This window comes from Schistocerca serialis, chromosome 3 (assembly GCF_023864345.2).
Source record: "Schistocerca serialis cubense isolate TAMUIC-IGC-003099 chromosome 3, iqSchSeri2.2, whole genome shotgun sequence".
NCBI classification, from domain to species: domain Eukaryota; kingdom Metazoa; phylum Arthropoda; class Insecta; order Orthoptera; family Acrididae; genus Schistocerca; species Schistocerca serialis.
This window is the reverse complement of record NC_064640.1, coordinates 784,839,555-784,860,973: the sequence shown is the minus strand read 5'-3', so window position 1 is coordinate 784,860,973 and position 21,419 is coordinate 784,839,555. Positions and strand designations below refer to the sequence as shown.

At 38.7% G+C, this 21,419-nt stretch overlaps 1 protein-coding gene across 1 annotated transcript in view; it reads right to left on the bottom strand.

Annotated features, from left to right (window-relative positions):
- LOC126469583 (uncharacterized) overlaps positions 1 to 21,419 on the bottom strand; it is a 122,670-nt gene that overhangs the window by 21,443 nt on the left and 79,808 nt on the right. Inside the window, exon 7 of the mRNA XM_050096698.1 lies at positions 7,983 to 8,062. Coding sequence (XP_049952655.1) covers positions 7,983 to 8,062 — 80 coding nt within the window. The remainder of the gene's footprint in view (positions 1 to 7,982; positions 8,063 to 21,419) is intronic.

Sequence of the window (21,419 nt, the reverse complement as noted above, 5' to 3'; positions counted from 1 at the left end):
TGTGTTTCAAAGTTTAACTAACCTTCAAAGTAGTCACCAGCATTGTATATAACCCATTGCCAGCAATGTGGAAGTCATAGGATACCCTTAGCAGTGGCAGTTGTGTTGACAGTTCAAGCTGCGTGATCTATTGCCCAACGAATTTGTAGAAGTTCCGAAGTGAATGCCGTGAAGTGTTTCCTTCAGTTTAGAAATTGAGTTGAACTAATAAGGTCTTGAGTCAGGGGAGTACAGTAGGTGGTATAGCACTTAGCAGCCCCACCAGTCAAACAAATCAGTAACAGCTTGCGCTGTACACGCTTGAGCATTGTCCTGCAAAATGATGGTCAGGTCCTGCAGAAAGTGTCATCACTTCTGTCTCTATGCTGTTCATTTTTGGAACACAACCTATGACCAGCTTAGAGACAGAAGTGATGACACTTTCTGCTGGACCTGACCATCATTTTGCAGGACAATGCTCAAGCACGTACAGTGCAAGCTGTTACTGATTTGTTTGACTGATGGAACTGCTAAGTGCTATACCACCTACTGCACTCCCCTGACTTAAGTCCTCATGAGTTCAGCTCAATTTCTAAACTGAAGAAACACTTCACAGCATTTGCTTCAGAAATGCTACAAATTCGTCGGGCAATAGACCGCACCACTCGGACTGTCAACACAACTGCCACTGCTAAGAGTGTCCTACAACTTCTACATTGCTGGCAACGGGTTATACACAAGGCTGATGACTACTCTGAAGATCAGTAAAACTTTGAAACATGTATCTATTTTGCATGAGCTGTAAATAAATGGTTGCCACTTTTAGAGTTCCAACACTCGTATCTCACAGCAACAAAAATTCCTTTGTTTTAATGGTGGACACTTCATCTTGCTTATTATATCTGTTAGATTCTTTGGAATGTTTCATGATAATACAATGTGAGCTGCCCTTATTTGAACTTTTTTGATGATCTCTGTCTATCCTATCTTGTATGGATCCCATATTGTGCAACAGCACTTCAGAAGGGAATGTTGCTCACAATATGGGACTGCATAGTGTAGGCAGTTTCTTTAAGAGATTTGTTGTAGGTTCTAAGGGTTCTGTTAATAAAATTTAGTCTTTAGTTTACTGTTCCCCACAACATTTTCTATGTGATGGATTCAATTTAAAATGTGTTTTTAATTGTAAGCCTCAGGTATTTAGATGAATTGATAACCTTTAAACTTTTATCATTTAATCTTTAACTGAAATTTAATGGAATTATTGTGGTCCTCATATGTTTTATTGTTCTAGGTCAATTGACATTTTTTGTAGCATGCATATATCTTGTTTAAATCATTTTGAACTTCTGATAAGTTCAGTAGAGAGTAAATGATGTCATTGTCTGCAATAATCTGAGAGGGCTGCTTAGACTATTTCCTTAATTATACATATGGTGATGAAGAATAGCAGATGGAATATAATGCTTCCCTGGGGAACCACAGAAATAACTTCTGTTTCATTAGGTGAATACCCATCAATTACTATGAACTGTGGCCTTTCTGATGGAAAATCACAAATCCAGTTGCACATCTGAGATGATATTCCATTGTTGTTGTTGTTGTGGTCTTCAGTCCTGAGACTGGTTTGATGCAGCTCTCCATGCTACTCTATCCTGTGCAAGCCTCTTCATCTCCCAGTACCTACTGCAACCTACATCCTTCTGAATCTGCTTAGTGTATTCATCTCTTGGTCTACCTCTGTGATTTTTACCCTCCACGCTGCCCTCCAATACTAAATGTGTGATCCCTTGATGCCTCAGAACATGTCCTACCAACCGATCCCTTCTTCTGGTCAAGTTGTGCCACAAACTTCTCTTCTCCGCAATCCTATTCAATACTTCCTCATTAGTTATGTGATCTACTCATCTAATCTTCAGCATTCTTCTGTAGCACCACATTTCGAAAGCTTCTATTCTCTTCTTGTCCAAACTATTTATTGTCTATGTTTCACTTCCATACATGGCTACGCTCCATACAAATACTTTCAGAAATGACTTCCTGACACTTAAATCTATACTCGATGTTAACAAATTTCTCTTCTTCAGAAAAGCTTTCCTTGCCATTGCCAGTCTATATTTTATATCCTCTCTACTTCGACCATCATCAGTTATTTTGCTCCCCAAATAGCAAAACTCCTTTACTACTTTAACTGTGGCATTTCCTAATTTAATTCCTTCAGCATAACCCGACTTAATTCGACTAAATTCCATTAACCTCATTTTGCTTTTGTTGATGTTCATCTTATATCCTCCTTTCAAGACACTGTCCATTCCATTCAACTGCTCTTCCAAGTTCTTTGATGTCTCTGACAGAATTACAATGTCATTGGCGAACCACAAAGTTTTTATTTCTTCTTCATGGATTTTAATACCTACTCTGAATTTTTCTTTTGTTTCCTTTACTGCTTGCTCAATATACAGATTGAATAACATTGGGGAGAGGCTACAACCCTGTCTTACTCCCTTCCCAACCACTGCTTCCCTTTCATGTCCCTTGAGTCTTATAACTGCCATCTGGTTTCTGTATAAATTGTAAATAGCCTTTCACTCCCTGTATTTTACCCCTGCCACCTTTAGAATTTGAAAGAGAGTATTCCAGTCAACATTGTCAAAAGCTTTCTCTAAGTCTACAAATGCTAGAAATGTAGGTTTGCCTTTCCTTAATCTTTCTTCTAAGATAAGTCGTAAGGTCAGTATTGCCTCACATGTTCCAGTATTTCTACGGAATCCAAACTGATCTTCCCCGAGGTCGGCTTCTACTAGTTTTTCCATTCGTCTGTAAAGAATTTGTGTTAGTATTTTGCAGCTGTGGCTTATTAAACTGATTGTTCAGTAATTTTCACATCTGTCAACACCTGCTTTCTTTGGGATTGGAATTATTATATTCTTCTTGAAGTCTGAGGGTATTTCGCCTGTTTCATACATCTTGCTCACCAAATGGTAGAGTTTTGTCAGGACTGGCTCTCCCAAGGCCGTCAGTAGTTCCAATGGAATGTTGTCTACTCCGGGGGCCTTGTTTCGACTCAGGTCTTTCAGTGCTCTGTCAAACTCTTCACGCAGTATTGTATCTCCCATTTCATCTTCATCTACATCCTCTTCCATTTCCATAATATTGTCCTCAAGTACATCGCCCTTGTATAGACCCTCTATATACTCCTTCCACCTTTGTGCTTTCCCTTCTTTGCTTAGAACTGGGTTTCCATCTGAGCTCTTGATGTTCATACGTGTGGGTCTCTTATCTCCAAAGGTCTCTTTAATTTTCCTGTAGGCAGTATCTATCTTACCCCTAGTGAGATAAGCCTCTACATCCTTCCATTTGTCCTCTAGCCATCCCTGCTTAGCCATTTTGCACTTTCTTTGGGATTGGAATTATTATATTCTTCTTGAAGTCTGAGGGTATTTCGCCTGTTTCATACATCTTGCTCACCAAATGGTAGAGTTTTGTCAGGACTGGCTCTCCCAAGGCCGTCAGTAGTTCCAATGGAATGTTGTCTACTCCGGGGGCCTTGTTTCGACTCAGGTCTTGCAGTGCTCTGTCAAACTCTTCACGCAGTATTGTATCTCCCATTTCATCTTCATCTACATCCTCTTCCATTTCCATCTCATTTTTGAGATGTTTGTATTCCTTTTTGCCTGCTTCATTTACTGCATTTTTATATTTTCTCCTTTCATCAATTAAATTCAATATTTCTTCTGTTACCCAAGGATTTCTACTAGCCCTCGTCTTTTTACCTACTAGATCCTCTGCTGCCTTCACTACTTCATCCCTCAAAGCTACCCATTCTTCTTCTGGTGTCAAGAGCTTTCTGGGAATCTAAAAATATGGGATCTTCTCCAGATCCCTTGCGAATAGCACTTATTACTTCAAGTAGCACACAATGGGGTAAACAATGCCTTTTGTCAGGGCTGTGAGGTCAAATTTGGACCATTCCAGTGACTAGCAGAGAAGGTTGAAAATACTAGCCTTGCTCATGAAGCTCAGAGCACTATCCCCAAAATAGATCATGGTCTCCTGGTTCTGAGTCAAATGACACGCTTCAACAACCATATAGTGCAAAGGTTCTGTGACAAACTACACAGGTAGATGATCATGTGTGCTGTGCACACAAGATTTTATTTTATTTTTTATTTATTATTATCTTTTTAAGATAGCTGTTGTAAACTGAAAGGTATCAGTGTAAGACCTGAAGAAATGCCCCTCACAGGTGAGAGTATTAAAATACTAGTGGTTAACTGCCAAAGGATTGACAACAAAATGCCAGAGTTTGAAGCACCCCTAAAAGGCTGAGAAGCTCACATAATATTGTGTACAGAAAACTGGTTAATGCTTGAAGTTGACAGCAGTGAGATCTTTGGGGAAAATTTAAGTGTACATTGAAAGACTAGGCCAATGGGAAATGGAGGTGCTGTATTTGTCACAGTATACAACAAACAAGAAAAAAATCTTAATAATTGGTACAGTGTGTTATATCCTCTGCCATCCACTTCACAGTGATTTGCAGTGTATACAAGGTGTAATAGAAAAGTAATGAGAATTTTTGGTTTTCTCAAAGAATCTACATTTATCCATCAATATCAGCTTTCTTCCCTTCAACAATTCTGTTTTTATCTCATCAATGGTGGCAAAATGACACCCTTTCATGGTTCTCTTCAGCCTTGGGAATAGAAAGAAGTCGCAGGCGGCCATGTCTGATGAAGACGGTAGCTGAGGCAACATAACAGTTTTATTTTTGTCAAAAAATCATGGACTAGTGTTGAGGTGTGAGTGGGAGCATTATCATGATGCAATTTCTATTAGTTGTTTTGCCACAATTCTGTTCATTTTCTTTGGATTGCTGCACACAAACAGCATACATCTAACAGGCAGTATTTGTTACTAACTGTATGACCATTAGACAGGAAATCATGATGCACAATTCAATTTTAATAAAAAAAACACCAAGAAGAACCTCAACACAATATTGAACTTGTCAAATTTTTTTGGTCTTGGCTTTTCAGGCAGTTTCCACTGCGACAATTGGGTCTTGGTTCCAATGTCATACCCATATACCCATGTTTTGTCACCTGTTATAACCTTCTTTAGAAGATGTGGATCATTGTTGATGTCATTCAGCCATTCCTAAGTGATGTCTACGCAACATCAGTTTTGGTCAAATATAAACAGTTTAGGAACAAACTTTGCTGCTATACATTTCATACCCAAAGCATCCAAAAAATTGCATGGAATGAGCCAAAGGATATGCCATTATCATCAGCAGCCTTTCTTATGGTGATTTAGCGAAATTCCAGAACCCTTTTCTTTACATCTCCCACATTGTCATCAGTGATTGATGTGCTGCAACGTCGAGGTGATAATCATCTTCAACCTTTTCTCAACCATCTTTGAAATGTTTATGTCACTTGTAAACTCTTGTCTTACTCATAGCAGATTTGGCAAAAGCCACAGTTGACATTTTGAATGTGGTGCCCCACTTTAATCCATTTTTCAACAAAATTTAATGCAGAATCATTGATCTGTCTTTTTCAAAAGTGAAAATTTGACAGCACTCAAAAACACACATCATCGTTTTGACTGTCAACAGTAAACTAAATATTCAAAATAGCTGAAAATGCATACATACATCAGGAACATCTGATTATCAACAAGATAAAAATAATGAAAATCAGATGTAGACAGCCTGTGAAATCAAAAAATTCCAGTTACTTTTTTTATCACAGCTCAAGGATGTATACATAAATGTGAATAAAGAGCCAGTTGTGTTTCACAAGAATGATATTTTTTGAATCTGTGCTGGTTAAATGGCAATAGGTCATTTTCTTTTAGGTAGTCCATAATTTTGGAAAGTGGTATGTACTCCAGATTACTAATGAAAATCAGTGTCAGTGATGTGGGTCTATAATTCTGTGGATTATTTGTGTTTCTTTTCTTGTGTACTGATGTGTCCTGTCCACCTTTCCAGTCTTTATATACTGATCTTTAACTGAGTGAGCAAAGATGATTACTAAAACTGGAGCTGTTTCATTAGATGCTCTGGAAGGACCTAATTGGTATGCAGTCTGGACCAGAAGAGTTCCTGTTATTAAGTGACTTATATTTCTTCACTGCAGTAGTACACATCACATCTACAATAATAGATCAAAATAAGACTTACATAGTAAAGAGGCAAACTTCACTCTTGTGCAGAAACGAGTAAATTACTTAGGCATGAAATTGCTCAATGTTTTACCTACAGACATAAGAAAGTCTTGCCCTTAAAACTTCAAAATTCAAGAGAAAATTGAAAGACTATGTGTTACAAAATTCGTTCTACTCCATTTAGCAAATTTTTTAACATAAACGACTGTGCACAGGTTGGCACCTATTCAAAATGAGACTCAAATTTTCCTTGGTTGTTTCCTCAACAATATCACCTGACATGGGGGTTCGTGATAGGAGCCAATTATTCATTTATTTCAATTGCTGAGTTTAACTTCTACCCATACTAACTTACAGCATCTATTTATCTCAATCCCACTACAAAGAATACCACTTCTTACAGCAATAAAGATACTGCCACTAATGGAATATAGTCAATAATCTCTGTAACCTTTTAGATCCTTTGTAGAAACTTTGACTAATTTATCTATGGATTTAGCCATCTTTCAGTACCTATAATGATTTCTGCTTCAGTGCTTTCAATGAGCTCTGGTTCTTTATCAATACAGCTATAACAATTTAAAACTATGATGCTGGTGTTTTCTTGGTGTATCCTCATCCTGCAATTGACCTGTCCCCTTTGAGACAGTACTCCTGTTTGAACCTTTCCGAGACTATCTAGCCTAGTCTACTCCATATGATCCACAAGAACAATGCAGCCACCTCTTGTGCATAGTGGACCCCTGATCTGTTAAGTGGATGCCAACACTTCTTTACCCTATGATACAAATCAAGGAATCTGCAGTGCTCATAGAATCATCTGAGATTCAGATTCAGACCCTCCAATTGGCCTGTGCACCAAAGATCCACAATTGGTCTTGACAGTGATGTTACAGATGGTGAATTCCACCTTCATCTTGCAAGCTACACCGTCTGAGTTTACCACCTCAGACAGTTGCCAGAAAATAGTAAGGACTTCTTCTGATTAGAAGCAACACACATCATTCATTGATACTGACATGAGTCACTACCTGGAGTTGACTGTACCCTGTGCTATTCATAGCATCCAGAAGGCCCATTCCATATCTAGGATGACTCTTCTCCTACTCCAGTATGCAAATGGAGCACACACTGGATTGCCTCCCTTCTTTCATAGCCATATCACTAATGATCTCCATCTTGCACCTAACATTGGAGCTCCCAGTCACCAATAATTTCACCCTCTGTGAATGCCTTAACATTGCAAGCCAAGAGGCATCTTCTGAAACAGGGCAAACAACTGCAGCTGGCTCAGGGCCATTATTAGCCACAGATTTTACCTAAAAAGTGTTTGTCAGACAAACTGGGGAAATCTTCAGATCTGTTTCCTAGAATGTCTTTCACTGCCTGTCACACCTTGAAATGACCTACCCTTCGACATCAGGTGACGGTTCATCTCAATGCAAGCAGTAACCAGGCCAACTGTATCACATGCTGAATATCTATTGGATCCATGTGTCCCCCCCCCCCCCCTCCACCCACCTCCTCCACCTCCCCCCTCCCCCCCCCCCCCCCCAAAAATTTCACTTACACAGTAAAATTTCATAAATTTTTCAGTGTAAATAAGACTGCATACTACATATTAAATTCTAACCACATGTTGTTGCTCTATGCCAATGTGACAAATATTTTCAAGTTAAAGGTAAAAGAAAAGTAGAAGAAGAAGAAATGAAACTGACAAAGTATGCAATTTTCAGAGAAAATTTAGGTGTGTAAAGCAATGCTATATATGTAACTCTAATCGTTTGTCATTGATACCTCAAGAACTGATGTTAGGAAGTACTTACTGCAGTCCATGGTACTCTTCTGTGTCATCTCTGCAAAATAGCTTTCAATTGTAGTCTTATCTTTCCAGGCACAGAAGACCCTACACAATAAAGAGATGCAGATATAGTATAAATCTATTTCTGAAATATATTACAATATTACAAAACTTTATTCTATTGATACATCATTAACATTGTAAATATTCAGTCACATTTCATTGCCTCCTCAACACAGACACTACATCAAAGGTCACATGCTTTGTACATGGGTTTCTCTTGAAGAGACTTAAAATATTAACTAGTTAAAAACTGGACATGGAAGCAATGAATCTCTGATCTAATGTGCTGGTGTCAACTTATTTGTTTCTTTCAATGACAAACTGAGTGAGTGGCTCTGGTGACTCCATTATCCCTCATAGTCAACAAATTATTTATGGAAGATTTTGAAGATGAGGTGCTAAGGACAGCATTTTTGAAACCCACCTGTGTTTGGAGGTACATTGGTGATAGATATGTTTATGATGTGGGCACATGGAATAGACACTCTGAACCATTTCTGGGATCATTTTAATTTCCTTCATCTCAGCATCAAGTTCACAATAAAGGTCAAAAGGGACAGAAGGTTTTTTTTTATTCTAGACATAATGGTCTACAGAAGGGATAACAGGCCTCTGGGACAAAATGTTTATAGAAAACCAACACATCTGCACCAGTATCTGCATGCAGCAAGTTGTCATCTATCATACCAATGCACAGGGATCCTGCCGACATTGGCAATGTGGATTATGCCATTTTGGATGCAGAAAACTTGATTCGAAAGCTAGAACTTGTGCCCAAGCAGAAAGTCTACACTGACAAATAGATCTATCATGCCCTTGAATCTGGACTTTTGACAGCTTAGCAACTAGTAGAAAATGCATCTGCATCAGTTGCTTTCCTACCATCTTCAAAGACAGCATGGATTTTAAAAAGATATCATATCAATGTTAGAGCACTCTTTGACTTGGTAAAAGATGATCTATTGCTAAAGTAATCCAGCACTTAAAAATGCCTTCACAGTGTGGGAAAGTGTGTATTGGCCAAACAATTCACACCTTCATTACAGATGTTTGAGCACCAGTGCTACACACACTTATTACAACCTGAGCAGAACACTGTCTAACCAAGGGACATGGGATGATGTGTGATGAGACACAAATGCTTGCCCATGTGTCTCACTATTGGGACTGTGTCTCAACACCATGCACTGAAATTAGACTTGCAAACAACATTATAAACAGAGACAAGAAAAATGCACAACCCTGTTTTATCTGACATTAAAAAACAGAAAGTATTGATAGAGGTTCTCAACAGCTGTTCATTATTTTTGCCACTTTCACCACTGGGGCACTGTGCCTCCACTTGTGTTAGGGGGAAGCAGCTACAATTTATGGTGCATGCGCTGTCGGTCTTCAATGGTGTATAGTGTCTTCAATGGTATAAACCTGTTCTGGAGAGATTAGCAAACAGTTTCTCACCTGAATATGGCAGCCAGATGGACCACTGAAATATAGTGCCTAGATGATTTTATGATCCAGCAGTAGACCTGACAAGAATATTGCCAGCTTTAGGAATTGTAAGGATAAAGCAATGGTGATCTTATCATCAACCACAACCATCGATTGGCAATATCAGATAGTAAATGTTTTTAGCAAACACTTTTATTTTGTTGGAAAATCCGTCAATGACTACTTCAGCAATCTCCAGGATAAATATAACGGCATTCTAGTTAAATAAGCTAAATGCTTGGCCCCAGATAAGAGCAGAGAGATAAAATATACACTGATCAGCCAGAACATTATGACCACAGACCTACTATTGATATAAACCCATCCAGGTGATAGCAGTGTCACATGGCAAAGAATGACTGTTTGTCAGACATATGCACAGTGCATGTAGTATCAGTGAGGATGATGTCTGTGGCTAGAATGGGGAAGGCTCATGATCTGTCTGAGTTTGACTGAGGCCAGATTCTGATGGTCTGGAGGCAGGGAATGAGCATTTCAGAAACTGCATGATTTGTTGGGTGTTTAAGGAGTGTTGTGGCAAGTGCCTTCAACATGTGGCAAAACCAAGGTTATACCACATCCAGAGATCATGGGAATGTGCTGCTACCGCTCATTACAGATTTCAAATGTTGTAGGCTAGGCAGACTGGTAAAACAGGACAGGTGGTAAACTGTGGCAGAACTAACATCAAAGTTTAATGCTGGGCAGAGTACAAGTGTGCCTGAACACATAGTGCACCAAATACTCCTAACAATGGGCAGCTGATGACCCATGTATGTACTAATGTTAAAACCACGACGTCAGCAAGTATGACTGAAATGGGCATGTGACCATCAGCACTGGACATTGGTGCAGTTGCAGAACATTGCATGGTCTGATGAATCCTGAGACCTTCTTCATCATGTAGATGGGAAGGCGTGAATCTGTCATCTTCCAAGGGAATAGCTCCTTGACATCTGTACTGCGGGATGGAGACAAGCTGGTAGTGGCTCCATTATGCTTTAGGGAAGATTCACATGGGCATCCATGGGTCCAATGGAGCTTATGCAAGGCACCATGATGGCCGAGGAGTACTGTAAACTGGTTGAGGATCACATACAGCCCTTCATGATGATTGTATTTCCTGATGGCAATGGCATTTTTCAACAAGATAATGTGCCATGTCACAAGGCAAGGAGTGTGATGGTGTGGCTTGAGGAAGACATTGGCAAGTTACAGTTGTGTGCTGGCCCCCCATTCCACCAGATCTGAACCCAATTGAATGCATCTGGGATGTAATTGTATGTGGCGTCAGGACTCATCTCCTCCGCAGAATTTATGGGAATTAGATGACTTTGTGTGTGCAGATGTGGTGCTACCTCCCTCCAGCGACCTACCAAGATCTCATTGTCTCCATGCCATGAGGCAATGCCACTGCTATCCATACCGAAGGTTGACATACCAGTCATTAAGTAGGTGGCTCTAATATTCTGGCTGATCAGTGTATAGTCAGGTCACTAAAAAAATTCAAAATCAGCAGGCTATGATGGTTTGCCTATCAGTGCATTAAAAATGTGTTTAGGAAACCTGTCTGATGCCATGGCCACAGAAGTAATTGATGTAATTGCATCATATAGTTCCCTGACAATCTAAAAATTGCACAAGTAACCTTGATTTAGAAGAAGGGTGATAAATTTAAGATTGAAAGCTGTTGACCCATCTCAGGCCCACCTGCATTTTGTAAGGTACTTCAGAAAGTTATTTACACTAGACTAATGACAGTCCTGTGTTAACACACTTTAATATTTGAGAATTACAATGGTTATATGAAAAACAAATCAACTTTAGTAGCCACAGCACAGTTAATCAACTTTAGTAGCCACAGCACAGTTAATAGATGAAATACTAACTGCCATAAAGAACAAGGAACATTTTAGTGGAGTGTGTATTGCCTCAAGGGGTCACACCACATTATGTAGTACAAATGAATGACTGTACCATCTGTGCCCAATACTATCCACTAGGCAGGTATGGAAAGAAATTGTAACAGCTGTGGTAATGACAGGATGCACACGCCATCTGATAGCTGAATAGTTGTTGTTGTTGTTGTGGTCTTCAGTCCTGAGACTGGTTTGATGCAGCTCTCCATGCTACTCTATCCTGTGCAAGCTTTTTCATCTCCCAGTACCTACTGCAACCTACATCCTTCTGAATCTGCTTAGTGTATTCATCTCTTGGTCTCCCTCTACGATTTTTACCCTCCACGCTGCCCTCCAATACTAAATTGGTGATCCCTTGATGCCTCAGAACATGTCCTACCAACCGATCCCTTCTTCTGGTCAAGTTGTGCCACAAACTTCTCTTCTCCCCAATCCTATTCAATACTTCCTCATTAGTTATGTGATCTACCCATCTAATCTTCAGCATTCTTCTGTAGCACCACATTTCGAAAGCTTCTATTCTCTTCTTGTCCAAACTATTTATCGTCCATGTTTCACTTCCATACATGGCTACACTCCATACGAATACTTTCAGAAATGACTTCCTGACACTTAAATCAATACTGGATGTTAACAAATTTCTCTTCTTCAGAAACGCTTTCCTTGCCATTGCCAGCCTACATTTTATATCCTCTCTACTTCGACCATCATCAGTTATTTTGCTCCCCAAATAGCAAAACTCCTTTACTACTTTAAGTGCCTCATTTACTAATCTAATTCCCTCAGCATCACCCGACTTAATTAGACTAAATTCCATTATCCTTGTTTTGCTTTTGTTGATGTTCATCTTATATCCTCCTTTCAAGACACTGTCCATTCCATTCAACTGCTCTTCCAAGTCCTTTGCTGTCTCTGACAGAATTACAATGTCATCGGCGAACCTCAAAGTTTTTATTTCTTCTCCATGAATTTTAATACCTACTCCGAATTTTTCTTTTGTTTCCTTTACTGCTTGCTCAATATACAGATTGAACAACATCGGGGACAGACTACAACCCTGTCTTACTCCCTTCCCAACCACTGCTTCCCTTTCATGTCCCTCGACTCTTATAACTGCCATCTGGTTTCTGTACAAATTGTAAATAGCCTTTCGCTCCCTGTATTTTACCCCTGCCACCTTTAGAATTTGAAAGAGAGTATTCCAGTCAACATTGTCAAAAGCTTTCTCTAAGTCTACAAATGCTAGAAACGTAGGTTTGCCTTTCCTTAATCTTTCTTCTAAGATAAGTCGTAAGGTCAGTATTGCCTCACGTGTTCCAGTGTTTCTACGGAATCCAAACTGATCTTCCCCGAGGTTGGCTTCTACTAGTTTTTCCATTCGTCTGTAAAGAATTCGTGTTAGTATTTTGCAGCTGTGACTTATTAAGCTGATAGTTCGGTAATTTTCACATCTGTCAACACCTGCTCTCTTTGGGATTGGAATTATTATATTCTTCTTGAAGTCTGAGGGTATTTCGCCTGTTTCATACATCTTGCTCACCAGATGGTAGAGTTTTGTCAGGACTGGCTCTCCCACGGCCGTCAGTAGTTCCAATGGAATATTGTCTACTCCGGGGGCCTTGTTTCGACTCAGGTCTTTCAGTGCTCTGTCAAACTCTTCACGCAGTATCATATCTCCCATTTCATCTTCATCTACATCCTCTTCCATTTCCATAATATTGTCCTCAAGTACATTGCCCTTGTATAGACCCTCTATATACTCCTTCCACCTTCCTGCTTTCCCTTCTTTGCTTAGAACTGGGTTTCCATCTGAGCTCTTGATATTCATACAAGTCGTTCTCTTATCTCCAAAGGTCTCTTTAATTTTCCTATAGGCGGTATCTATCTTACCCCTAGTGAGATAGGCCTCTACATCCTTACATTTGTCCTCTAGCCATCCCTGCTTAGCCATTTTGCACTTCCTGTCGATCTCATTTTTGAGACGTTTGTATTCCTTTTTGCCTGTTTCACTTACTGCATTTTTATATTTTCTCCTTTCATCAAGTAAATTCAATATTTCTTCTGTTACCCAAGGATTTCTACTAGCCCTCGTCTTTTTACCTACTTGATCCTCTGCTGCCTTCACTACTTCATCCCTCAAAGCTACCCATTCTTCTTCTACTGTATTTATTTCCCCCATCCCTGTCAATTGCTCCCTTATGCTCTCCCTGAATCTCTGTACAACCTCTGGTTCCTTAGTTTATCCAGGTCCCATCTCCTTAAATTCCCACCTTTTTGCAGTTTCTTCAGTTTTAATCTACAGGTCATAACCAATAGATTGTGGTCAGAGTCCACATCTGCCCCTGGAAATGTCTTACAATTTAAAACCTGGTTCCTAAATCTCTGTCTTACCATTATATAATCTATCTGATACCTTTTAGTATCTCCAGGGTTCTTCCATGTATACAACCTTCTTTCATGATTCTTAAACCAAGTGTTAGTTATGATTATGTTGTGCTCTGTGCAAAATTCGACCAGGCGGCTTCCTCTTTCATTTCTGTCCCCCAATCCATATTCACCTACTATGTTTCCTTCTCTCCCATTTCCTACACTCGAATTCCAGTCACCCATGACTATTAAATTTTCGTCTCCCTTCACAATCTGAATAATTTCTTTTATTTCATCATACATTTCTTCAATTTCTTCGTCATCTGCAGAGCTAGTTGGCATATAAACTTGTACTACTGTAGTAGGCGTGGGCTTCGTATCTATCTTGGCCACAATAATGCGTTCACTATGCTGTTTGTAGTAGCTTACCCGCATTCCTATTTTCCTATTCATTATTAAACCTACTCCTGCATTACCCCTATTTGATTTTGTGTTTATAACCCTGCAGTCACCTGACCAGAAGTCTTGTTCCTCCTGCCACCGAACTTCACTAATTCCCACTATATCTAACTTCAACCTATCCATTTCCCTTTTTAAATTTTCTAACCTACCTGCCCGATTAAGGGATCTGACATTCCACGCTCCGATCCGTAGAACGCCAGTTTTCTTTTTCCTGATAACGACATCCTCTTGAGTAGTCCCCGCCCGGAGATCCGAATGGGGGACTATTTTACCTCCGGAATATTTTACCCAAGAGGACGCCATCATCATGTAATCATACAGTAAAGCTGCATCCCCTCGGGAAAAATTACGGCTGTAGTTTCCCCTTGCTTTCAGCCGTTCGCAGTACCAGCACAGCAAGGCCTGAATAGTACAACAACAAATTTACACTCTAATGGAAAAAAGGACTATGGAGGAATTGTTTGAATGGAACAAAAATTAGTAGATACAAAATCTATCTATGGACAAACAAATGATTACAGTTTTAGAAAAACTGGATTATTTATTCAAGAGAAAGAGTTTCACAAACTGAGCAAGTCAATAATGCATTCATCTACCTTTGGCTCTTATGCAAGCAGTTTTGAGCTAGGCATTGAGTCATAGAGTTGTTGGATGTCCTCCTGAGGGATATCATGCAAAATTCTGTCCAGTAGGTATGTTAGATTTTCAAAATCCTGAGCAGATTGAGGGCCCTGCTGATAATACTCCGAACATTCTCAACTGGGAAGGGATCCAATGACCTTGCTTGCCAAGGTATGGTTTGGCAAGTATGAAGATAAACAGTAGAAAGTCTTACCATGTGTGGGCAGGCATTATATTGCTGAAATGTATGGCCAGGATATCTTGCCGCGATGGACAACAAAACTGTGCATAGAATAAAGTTGACGTATCACTGTGCTGTAAGGGGCTGCTGATGATAACCAGATGGGTCCTGCTATGAAATGAAATGCCATCCTCACCCAACACACCTGGTTATTGGGTAGTATGATGGGTGATGATCAGATTGGTATCCCACAACTAACTGCAGTTTGTGCACATATGTCTTTGCTGGTCATCAGAGCTCAGTTTGAAGTAGGGCTGATGACTGAAGACAGTTCTACTCCAGTTAATGAGATTCCAGGCTGAAGGCGCCTGTGGAGACGCCATGGACAATGGTGGGATACTAACCAGTCTGTCACCTACCATACGGCCCAACATATAGGTGTGATGGCCTGGGGTTCCATTTCATTTCATAGCAGGACACCTTTTGCTGTCATCTGCAGCACTCTTAGAGCACAGCAGTATGTGGACAATGTTCTATATCCTGTTTTGTTGCCATTAATGGTAAGCCATCCTGGCCTTACATTTGAGCAAGATGCACATGGTGTAATGGGACAAATGTGGTAGATCAACCGAATATTTGTAGTGCAACTTATTTTAAATCTTTCTGTATTTTACATATGTGTATTATCACAAGATAAAGCAGCATTCAATGTTAATGACATCTGCAAAGCCATGAGTTGTTAATCAAATAACAAAGCAGAATTTCAAAAGTAATTTCTCAAAAGAAATTAGAAACAAGCAGTGTATTTTGACATTTGATAAAAATAAATAAATAAATAAATAAAAATTTAAAGATCATGCCAAGCAATAGATTTGGAACTTAAGAAAATTTTAGGTAAAAAATCTTCATTATAATTAACATTTAAGTCAACATCATATATTTTCCATTACTGGATCCTACATAAAACAATATTTTGTTCAGAAAATCATGAAATCCAACATGATCATTATTGCGTGTTAATTTGGTAATTTATTCCATGTAACACCATAGTAATAGAAACTTATGTAACTGGTGTTTCAATTAAAAGCTTACAGAATGTATTGCAAATATAAATCATATGTTTGAATTCCACCAAAATCTGTTCACTTCATAAAGAATGTGCCTTGAATTCATGAAAACTTTAGCCAGAAAACCTTTTGTAATTAAGAAGAAAATTAATAATTTATGTTCTGCATCGCTGGATCAGATATAAAAAATAATTTTGCACAGCAGATTATGAAATTCGCTATTGCAATCACTATGTATCAATTTGATTTGGTGGATTTTGGTATTCATTCTGCAAACATTTATAAAACAAAAATTGCCTCTTTAATGTTTATCATTAATATCAGGCATTGTCAGTGCTGCCTCAGTAGGCCCCAGACTTTAAAATGAACCTATAAGGTAATATGAACCACAGAACTGAAGTTTACTACAGAATGATTGTACTGTCACTGACATATATTTTGTGTAAGAACGACAAGGATAAGACAACAGAAATTAGGGCTCATAGAGAGGCACATAGACAGTCATTTTTCTATTGGTCTATTTGCAAATGGAATAAGAAAGGAAATGATTAGTAATGCTACAAGATATCCTCTGCTTTTCACTACATGGTGACTTGCGGAATATGAATGCAGGTGTAGATGTAGATGCAGAAGTTCACACTCTCTGTTACAATACTTTTAGGATCTGTTTTATCACTTCAAATGATGGTGTGTCATGTTATTACAAATAAGTGACTATAAGTAATTGTTAAATGCTAGAGCAAGATTCCTGTCACACAGTTTAACAACATTTTGAGACTTCACAAATTATTTATTTATTTATTTAGTTGAAGTTTAATCCCATTATTTTGTCATGTCACTATTCACATAAACCAATTCAAAACGTTTGCTATCAAATTAACCAGACCAGAACAAGAACAGATCCATCTAGCAGCAGTTGCTGAAGCTCAAAATCAGAGAGGGAACTGACACTGTGCAAGAAAGTTAAATGCCTTTTAACTTCCATAACTTAGGTATAAGTTGGTGTGACGGTGTGCAAGTAATGTGTTTCCACTTGTAAGTTGGCTCATGTGAATGTTAGTGGGGAATGTGTATGTAAGTAAGACAGTAATTCATGCATGTGGAAATGCAGCTTTAATTGTATTTCATGTGTTTGTGATGTTGTAATGTAAGTATGTTTGGAAAAATATTATTGACTGTCTAAAAATTTTTACAGTCCACTTGTAATACAAGAGAGATAGTTTTATGTAGGAATCTAATTTTGTAAATGTAGCAGTAGTTTGTTTATGTATATGTGGCAAGAAATCTGAGAACAGTTAGAGTAAAATATGACTATGAAGTAGGTTTTTTGGTGCACAAGAAGCAGCGCTAGAAGTCATGAGACAATGTGACAAACCTACTTTGTGCTAAATATTATAAGATAATATGGAGTAAAGTTAACACCACATCACATTAGATATCAATGGGCCATCATGTCACATCACATCAATGTCGGGGTGTATTCACAATGGACATCACATCACATTATGTCAATTCATGTAGCCCAGTACTGAACCATGAAAGTGAGATTATGAGATACCATCCATGATTCAAAAAGTTGGAGTATATGATATGTGCTAAAAATAATAGGACTATTGCTGTAAAACATTTTATTTCAAAAACATACATATTTAGTTATTGTACTCTTGATATAAGGAAAAGGAGATTAGTGTTTAACGTTGCGTTAACAGTGAGATTATTAGAGGTGGAGCATAAACTCGGATTAGGGAAGGATGGAGAAGGAAAGTGGGCAAGCCCTTTCAAAGGAAGCATCTCAGCATTTGTCTTAAGCAATTTAGGGAAATCATGGAAAACCTAAATCAGGATCGCCGGATGCAGGTTTGAACTGTCGTCTCCCCGAATACTAGTCCAGTGTACTAACCTCTGCACTATCATGCTCGTTACCATCTATGCACTCCCCTTCTCTATACCTACAATGCTCCATGAGAATTTTCCACTGATGGAAACAGTGCTGGTAGTCTTCTTCTGTGAGCTCCTTTTTTTTTTTCTTCAATTGACTGAAATCTTGTTCCTTTTACTGCAGATTTCACCTTGAGGAATAGATAAAAGTTACATGCTGCTAGATCAGGTGAATGAGGTGGGTCGCATAACACTGGGACGCTGTACTCTGCTAGAAAGCTCTTAACAAACAATGCAGTATGAGCCAGTGTGTTGCATTGATGCAGAGCTCATGACTTGCTCTTCCACAGCTCAGGTCATTTTTTTCATTATTTTGTCACATAGCTGAGCAAGAACCTCAAGGAAGTAATGTTGATTAATAGTTTGCCTTCAGGAACGCAGTGAAGATACACAATCCCATGAATATAAAAAAAATTATCACCACTTTGAATCTTGATTTGTTCATTCGAGCTTTATTCAGTCTTGGTGAAGTTGGGCACTTCCATTGGATGGACTGGTGTTTAATTTCTGGATTATAAGTGAAAAACCAAGAGTCTTCACTGTTATCACTCTTTCCAAGACCTTATGATCATTTTCAATGGTATTTTCATGAGCATCTCTTTGTTCAATCATCAGAATTTTCAGCATCAATTTCACATACACTTTTCTCATGTTAAACTGGTTATGTAAAATTTGCCTTACACAGTCTTTGTCAATTACTACAGTTTCAAAAATTGATGGAATACTGAACTGACAGTCAGATCAAATCAGAGTTCCTACTTTTTCAATATTTACATCCATTTTTTATGTTGAAGTGCATCTCAGGTGTGAGTCATCTTCAGTGTCTTCTCAGCCATCCTGGTAATGCTTGAACCACTCAAAAACTCCTGTATGTGATATACAGTCTTTTCATACCCTTCTTTTAGTAAAAGATAGGTTTTGGTAGCAATTTTCCAAGTTCCATGTGAAACTTTACAACATTTCATTACTCTATTATTACACTTATCATTTTTCTGGAAAAACAAAATAACAGTTCTTACACAAAGTACGGCCATGGCCACACTGATTTGCCTACAGACACCAGAGGTGCTAAAAATAAAATGTCATGTGACTAGGGCCTCCCATCAGGTAGACCATTTGTGAGGTGCAAGTCTTTTGATTTGACACCACTTCGGTGACTTGCATGCCGATGGGGATGAAACGATGATAATTAGGACAACACAACACCCATTCCCTGAGTGGAGAAAATCTCTGCCCCACCCAGGAATTGAGCACAGGCCTTTTTTTTATGTAATTTTGTTCGCTTTCGTTCGTTGCATCCGCTCATGGCAGACATTGTAAGACATCCGTTTAAGTTTGTCGTTGATCATTTAACTCAGTTTTTTTATTACAGAGGGCACCTAACCCTCTGACCGAACATGCTGAGCTACCGTGCCAGCTGGCCCTTAGGCTTGACATTCTGTCGCACTGACCACTCAGCTACTGAGGGCGGACACCAGAGGTGCTTCATTGCATTGAAAAGGCTTCATGCTTCACAGCTATTGATGGTTCATCTTTGGCAAATGCATACTATTCTGTGACAGCATCAGTCCCATTATTTTATAGCTAAACCTTGTAGTATCAGAACTGAAGAACTAACAATGATCAAGTTTATTAACGGCCAAAGCAAACTTCAGAACTGATATTCTTGATCAACTTTGGAGAGTAAATTGCTGAGAAGTGTAACAACATTTCATATATATATTTGACAAAGGCCTTACAGGCCAAAAGCTATATTTGTGCCAGTCATTTTGTTGTGCTATCTGCAACTCAGCATCTCTGCTATATGGTGAGTGGCAACTTTCCTTTTTATAATATTGTTATATATACACACAAAATAGTTATAACTGAATACAATGGACCTGTTTACCTTATCCATAATGTTTCATTTTCCTACATAGCAAATATCAAGATAAACAATTGTATTTTGGAGACCAAGCATGGGAAGAAAGAAGAGAATCAACATCCAAAAAGATAATTAATTGCATTTTTCTTCTTCAAACGAACTGACTTTTCACTTAATAAAAGGTTATCTAATGAAACCTCCCATGAAACATGTACCTTGCCCTGGTGTGGCAGCTTGCATGCCCCAATGTTACAGATAGCTGTACATACATTATGGAGGGGCATCTGTTAAGAGGCCAGACAGATTAATGGTTTATGTAGAGGTGCAGCAGCTTTATCAGTAGTGGAAGGGGCAACAGTCTAGATGATTGATGGGTCAAGCTTTGTAACATTAACCAACATGGCCTTGCTGTGCTGGTACCAAGAACAGCTGAAAACAAGGGGAAATTACGGCTGTTATTTTTGCCAATGGTATGTTTAAATGATGATAGCATCCTCTTGGGTAAAACATTCTGGAGGTAAGATATTCTCCCCATTCAGATATCTAGGCAGGGACTGCTAAGGGGAACATCATCACCAGGAATAATAAACTGGCAATCTACAGGTCAGAGTGTGAAATGTTAATGCCCTTAATTGGGCAGGTAGGTTTGAAAATTTAAAAAGGAAAATACATATATTGAATTTAGATACAGTGGGGATTAGTGAAGTTCAGTGGAAGGATGAACAGGACTTCTGGTCCAATGAGTACAGGGTTATAAATACAAAATCAAATAGGGGTAATGCAGAAGTAAGTCCTAATAATGAATAAGAAAATAGGAATGCAGATAAGCTGCTGTGAACAGCAAAGTGAACCAACACCACCACAGTAGTACAAGTTTATATGCCAAGTAGCTCTGCAGAAGATTAAGAGATTGAAAGATTGTATGATGAGACAAAAGAAATTATTCAGATAGCAAAGGGAGAGGAAAATTTAATTATAATGTAGGTCTGGAACTTGGCAGTAGAAGGAAGAAAGGACAGAAAAATAATAGGAGAAAATGAACTGGCAAAAGTTAGTTAGTTATGTGTTCCATTGATCAGGCTCACAGTAACTGTTATGATGCTGAATGTGTCAAGTGCATAAGAAATGAAATGTGCTCATGAATAAAGAAGACATTTCCAAGGGCAGATGTGTCTCTGATCACAATTTGCTGGTTATGAACTCTTGATTAAAACTGAAGAAATTACAAAATGTAGAAAATTAAGGAGATGGTACACGGATAAGTTGAAAGAACCAGAGGTTATTGAGAATTTCAGAGTTAGCGTTAGGCAACAGTTGTCTGAAGCAGAGGAAACGAATACAGTAGAAGACTAATGGATAGCTTTGAGAGATGAAATGTAATGAAGGAAAAAGAGGATCAAATAAATAACAAGACAAGGCCTAATAAAAACCCTTGGATAATACAGGAGATATTGAATTTAACTGATGAAAAGAGAAAATATAAAAATGGAGC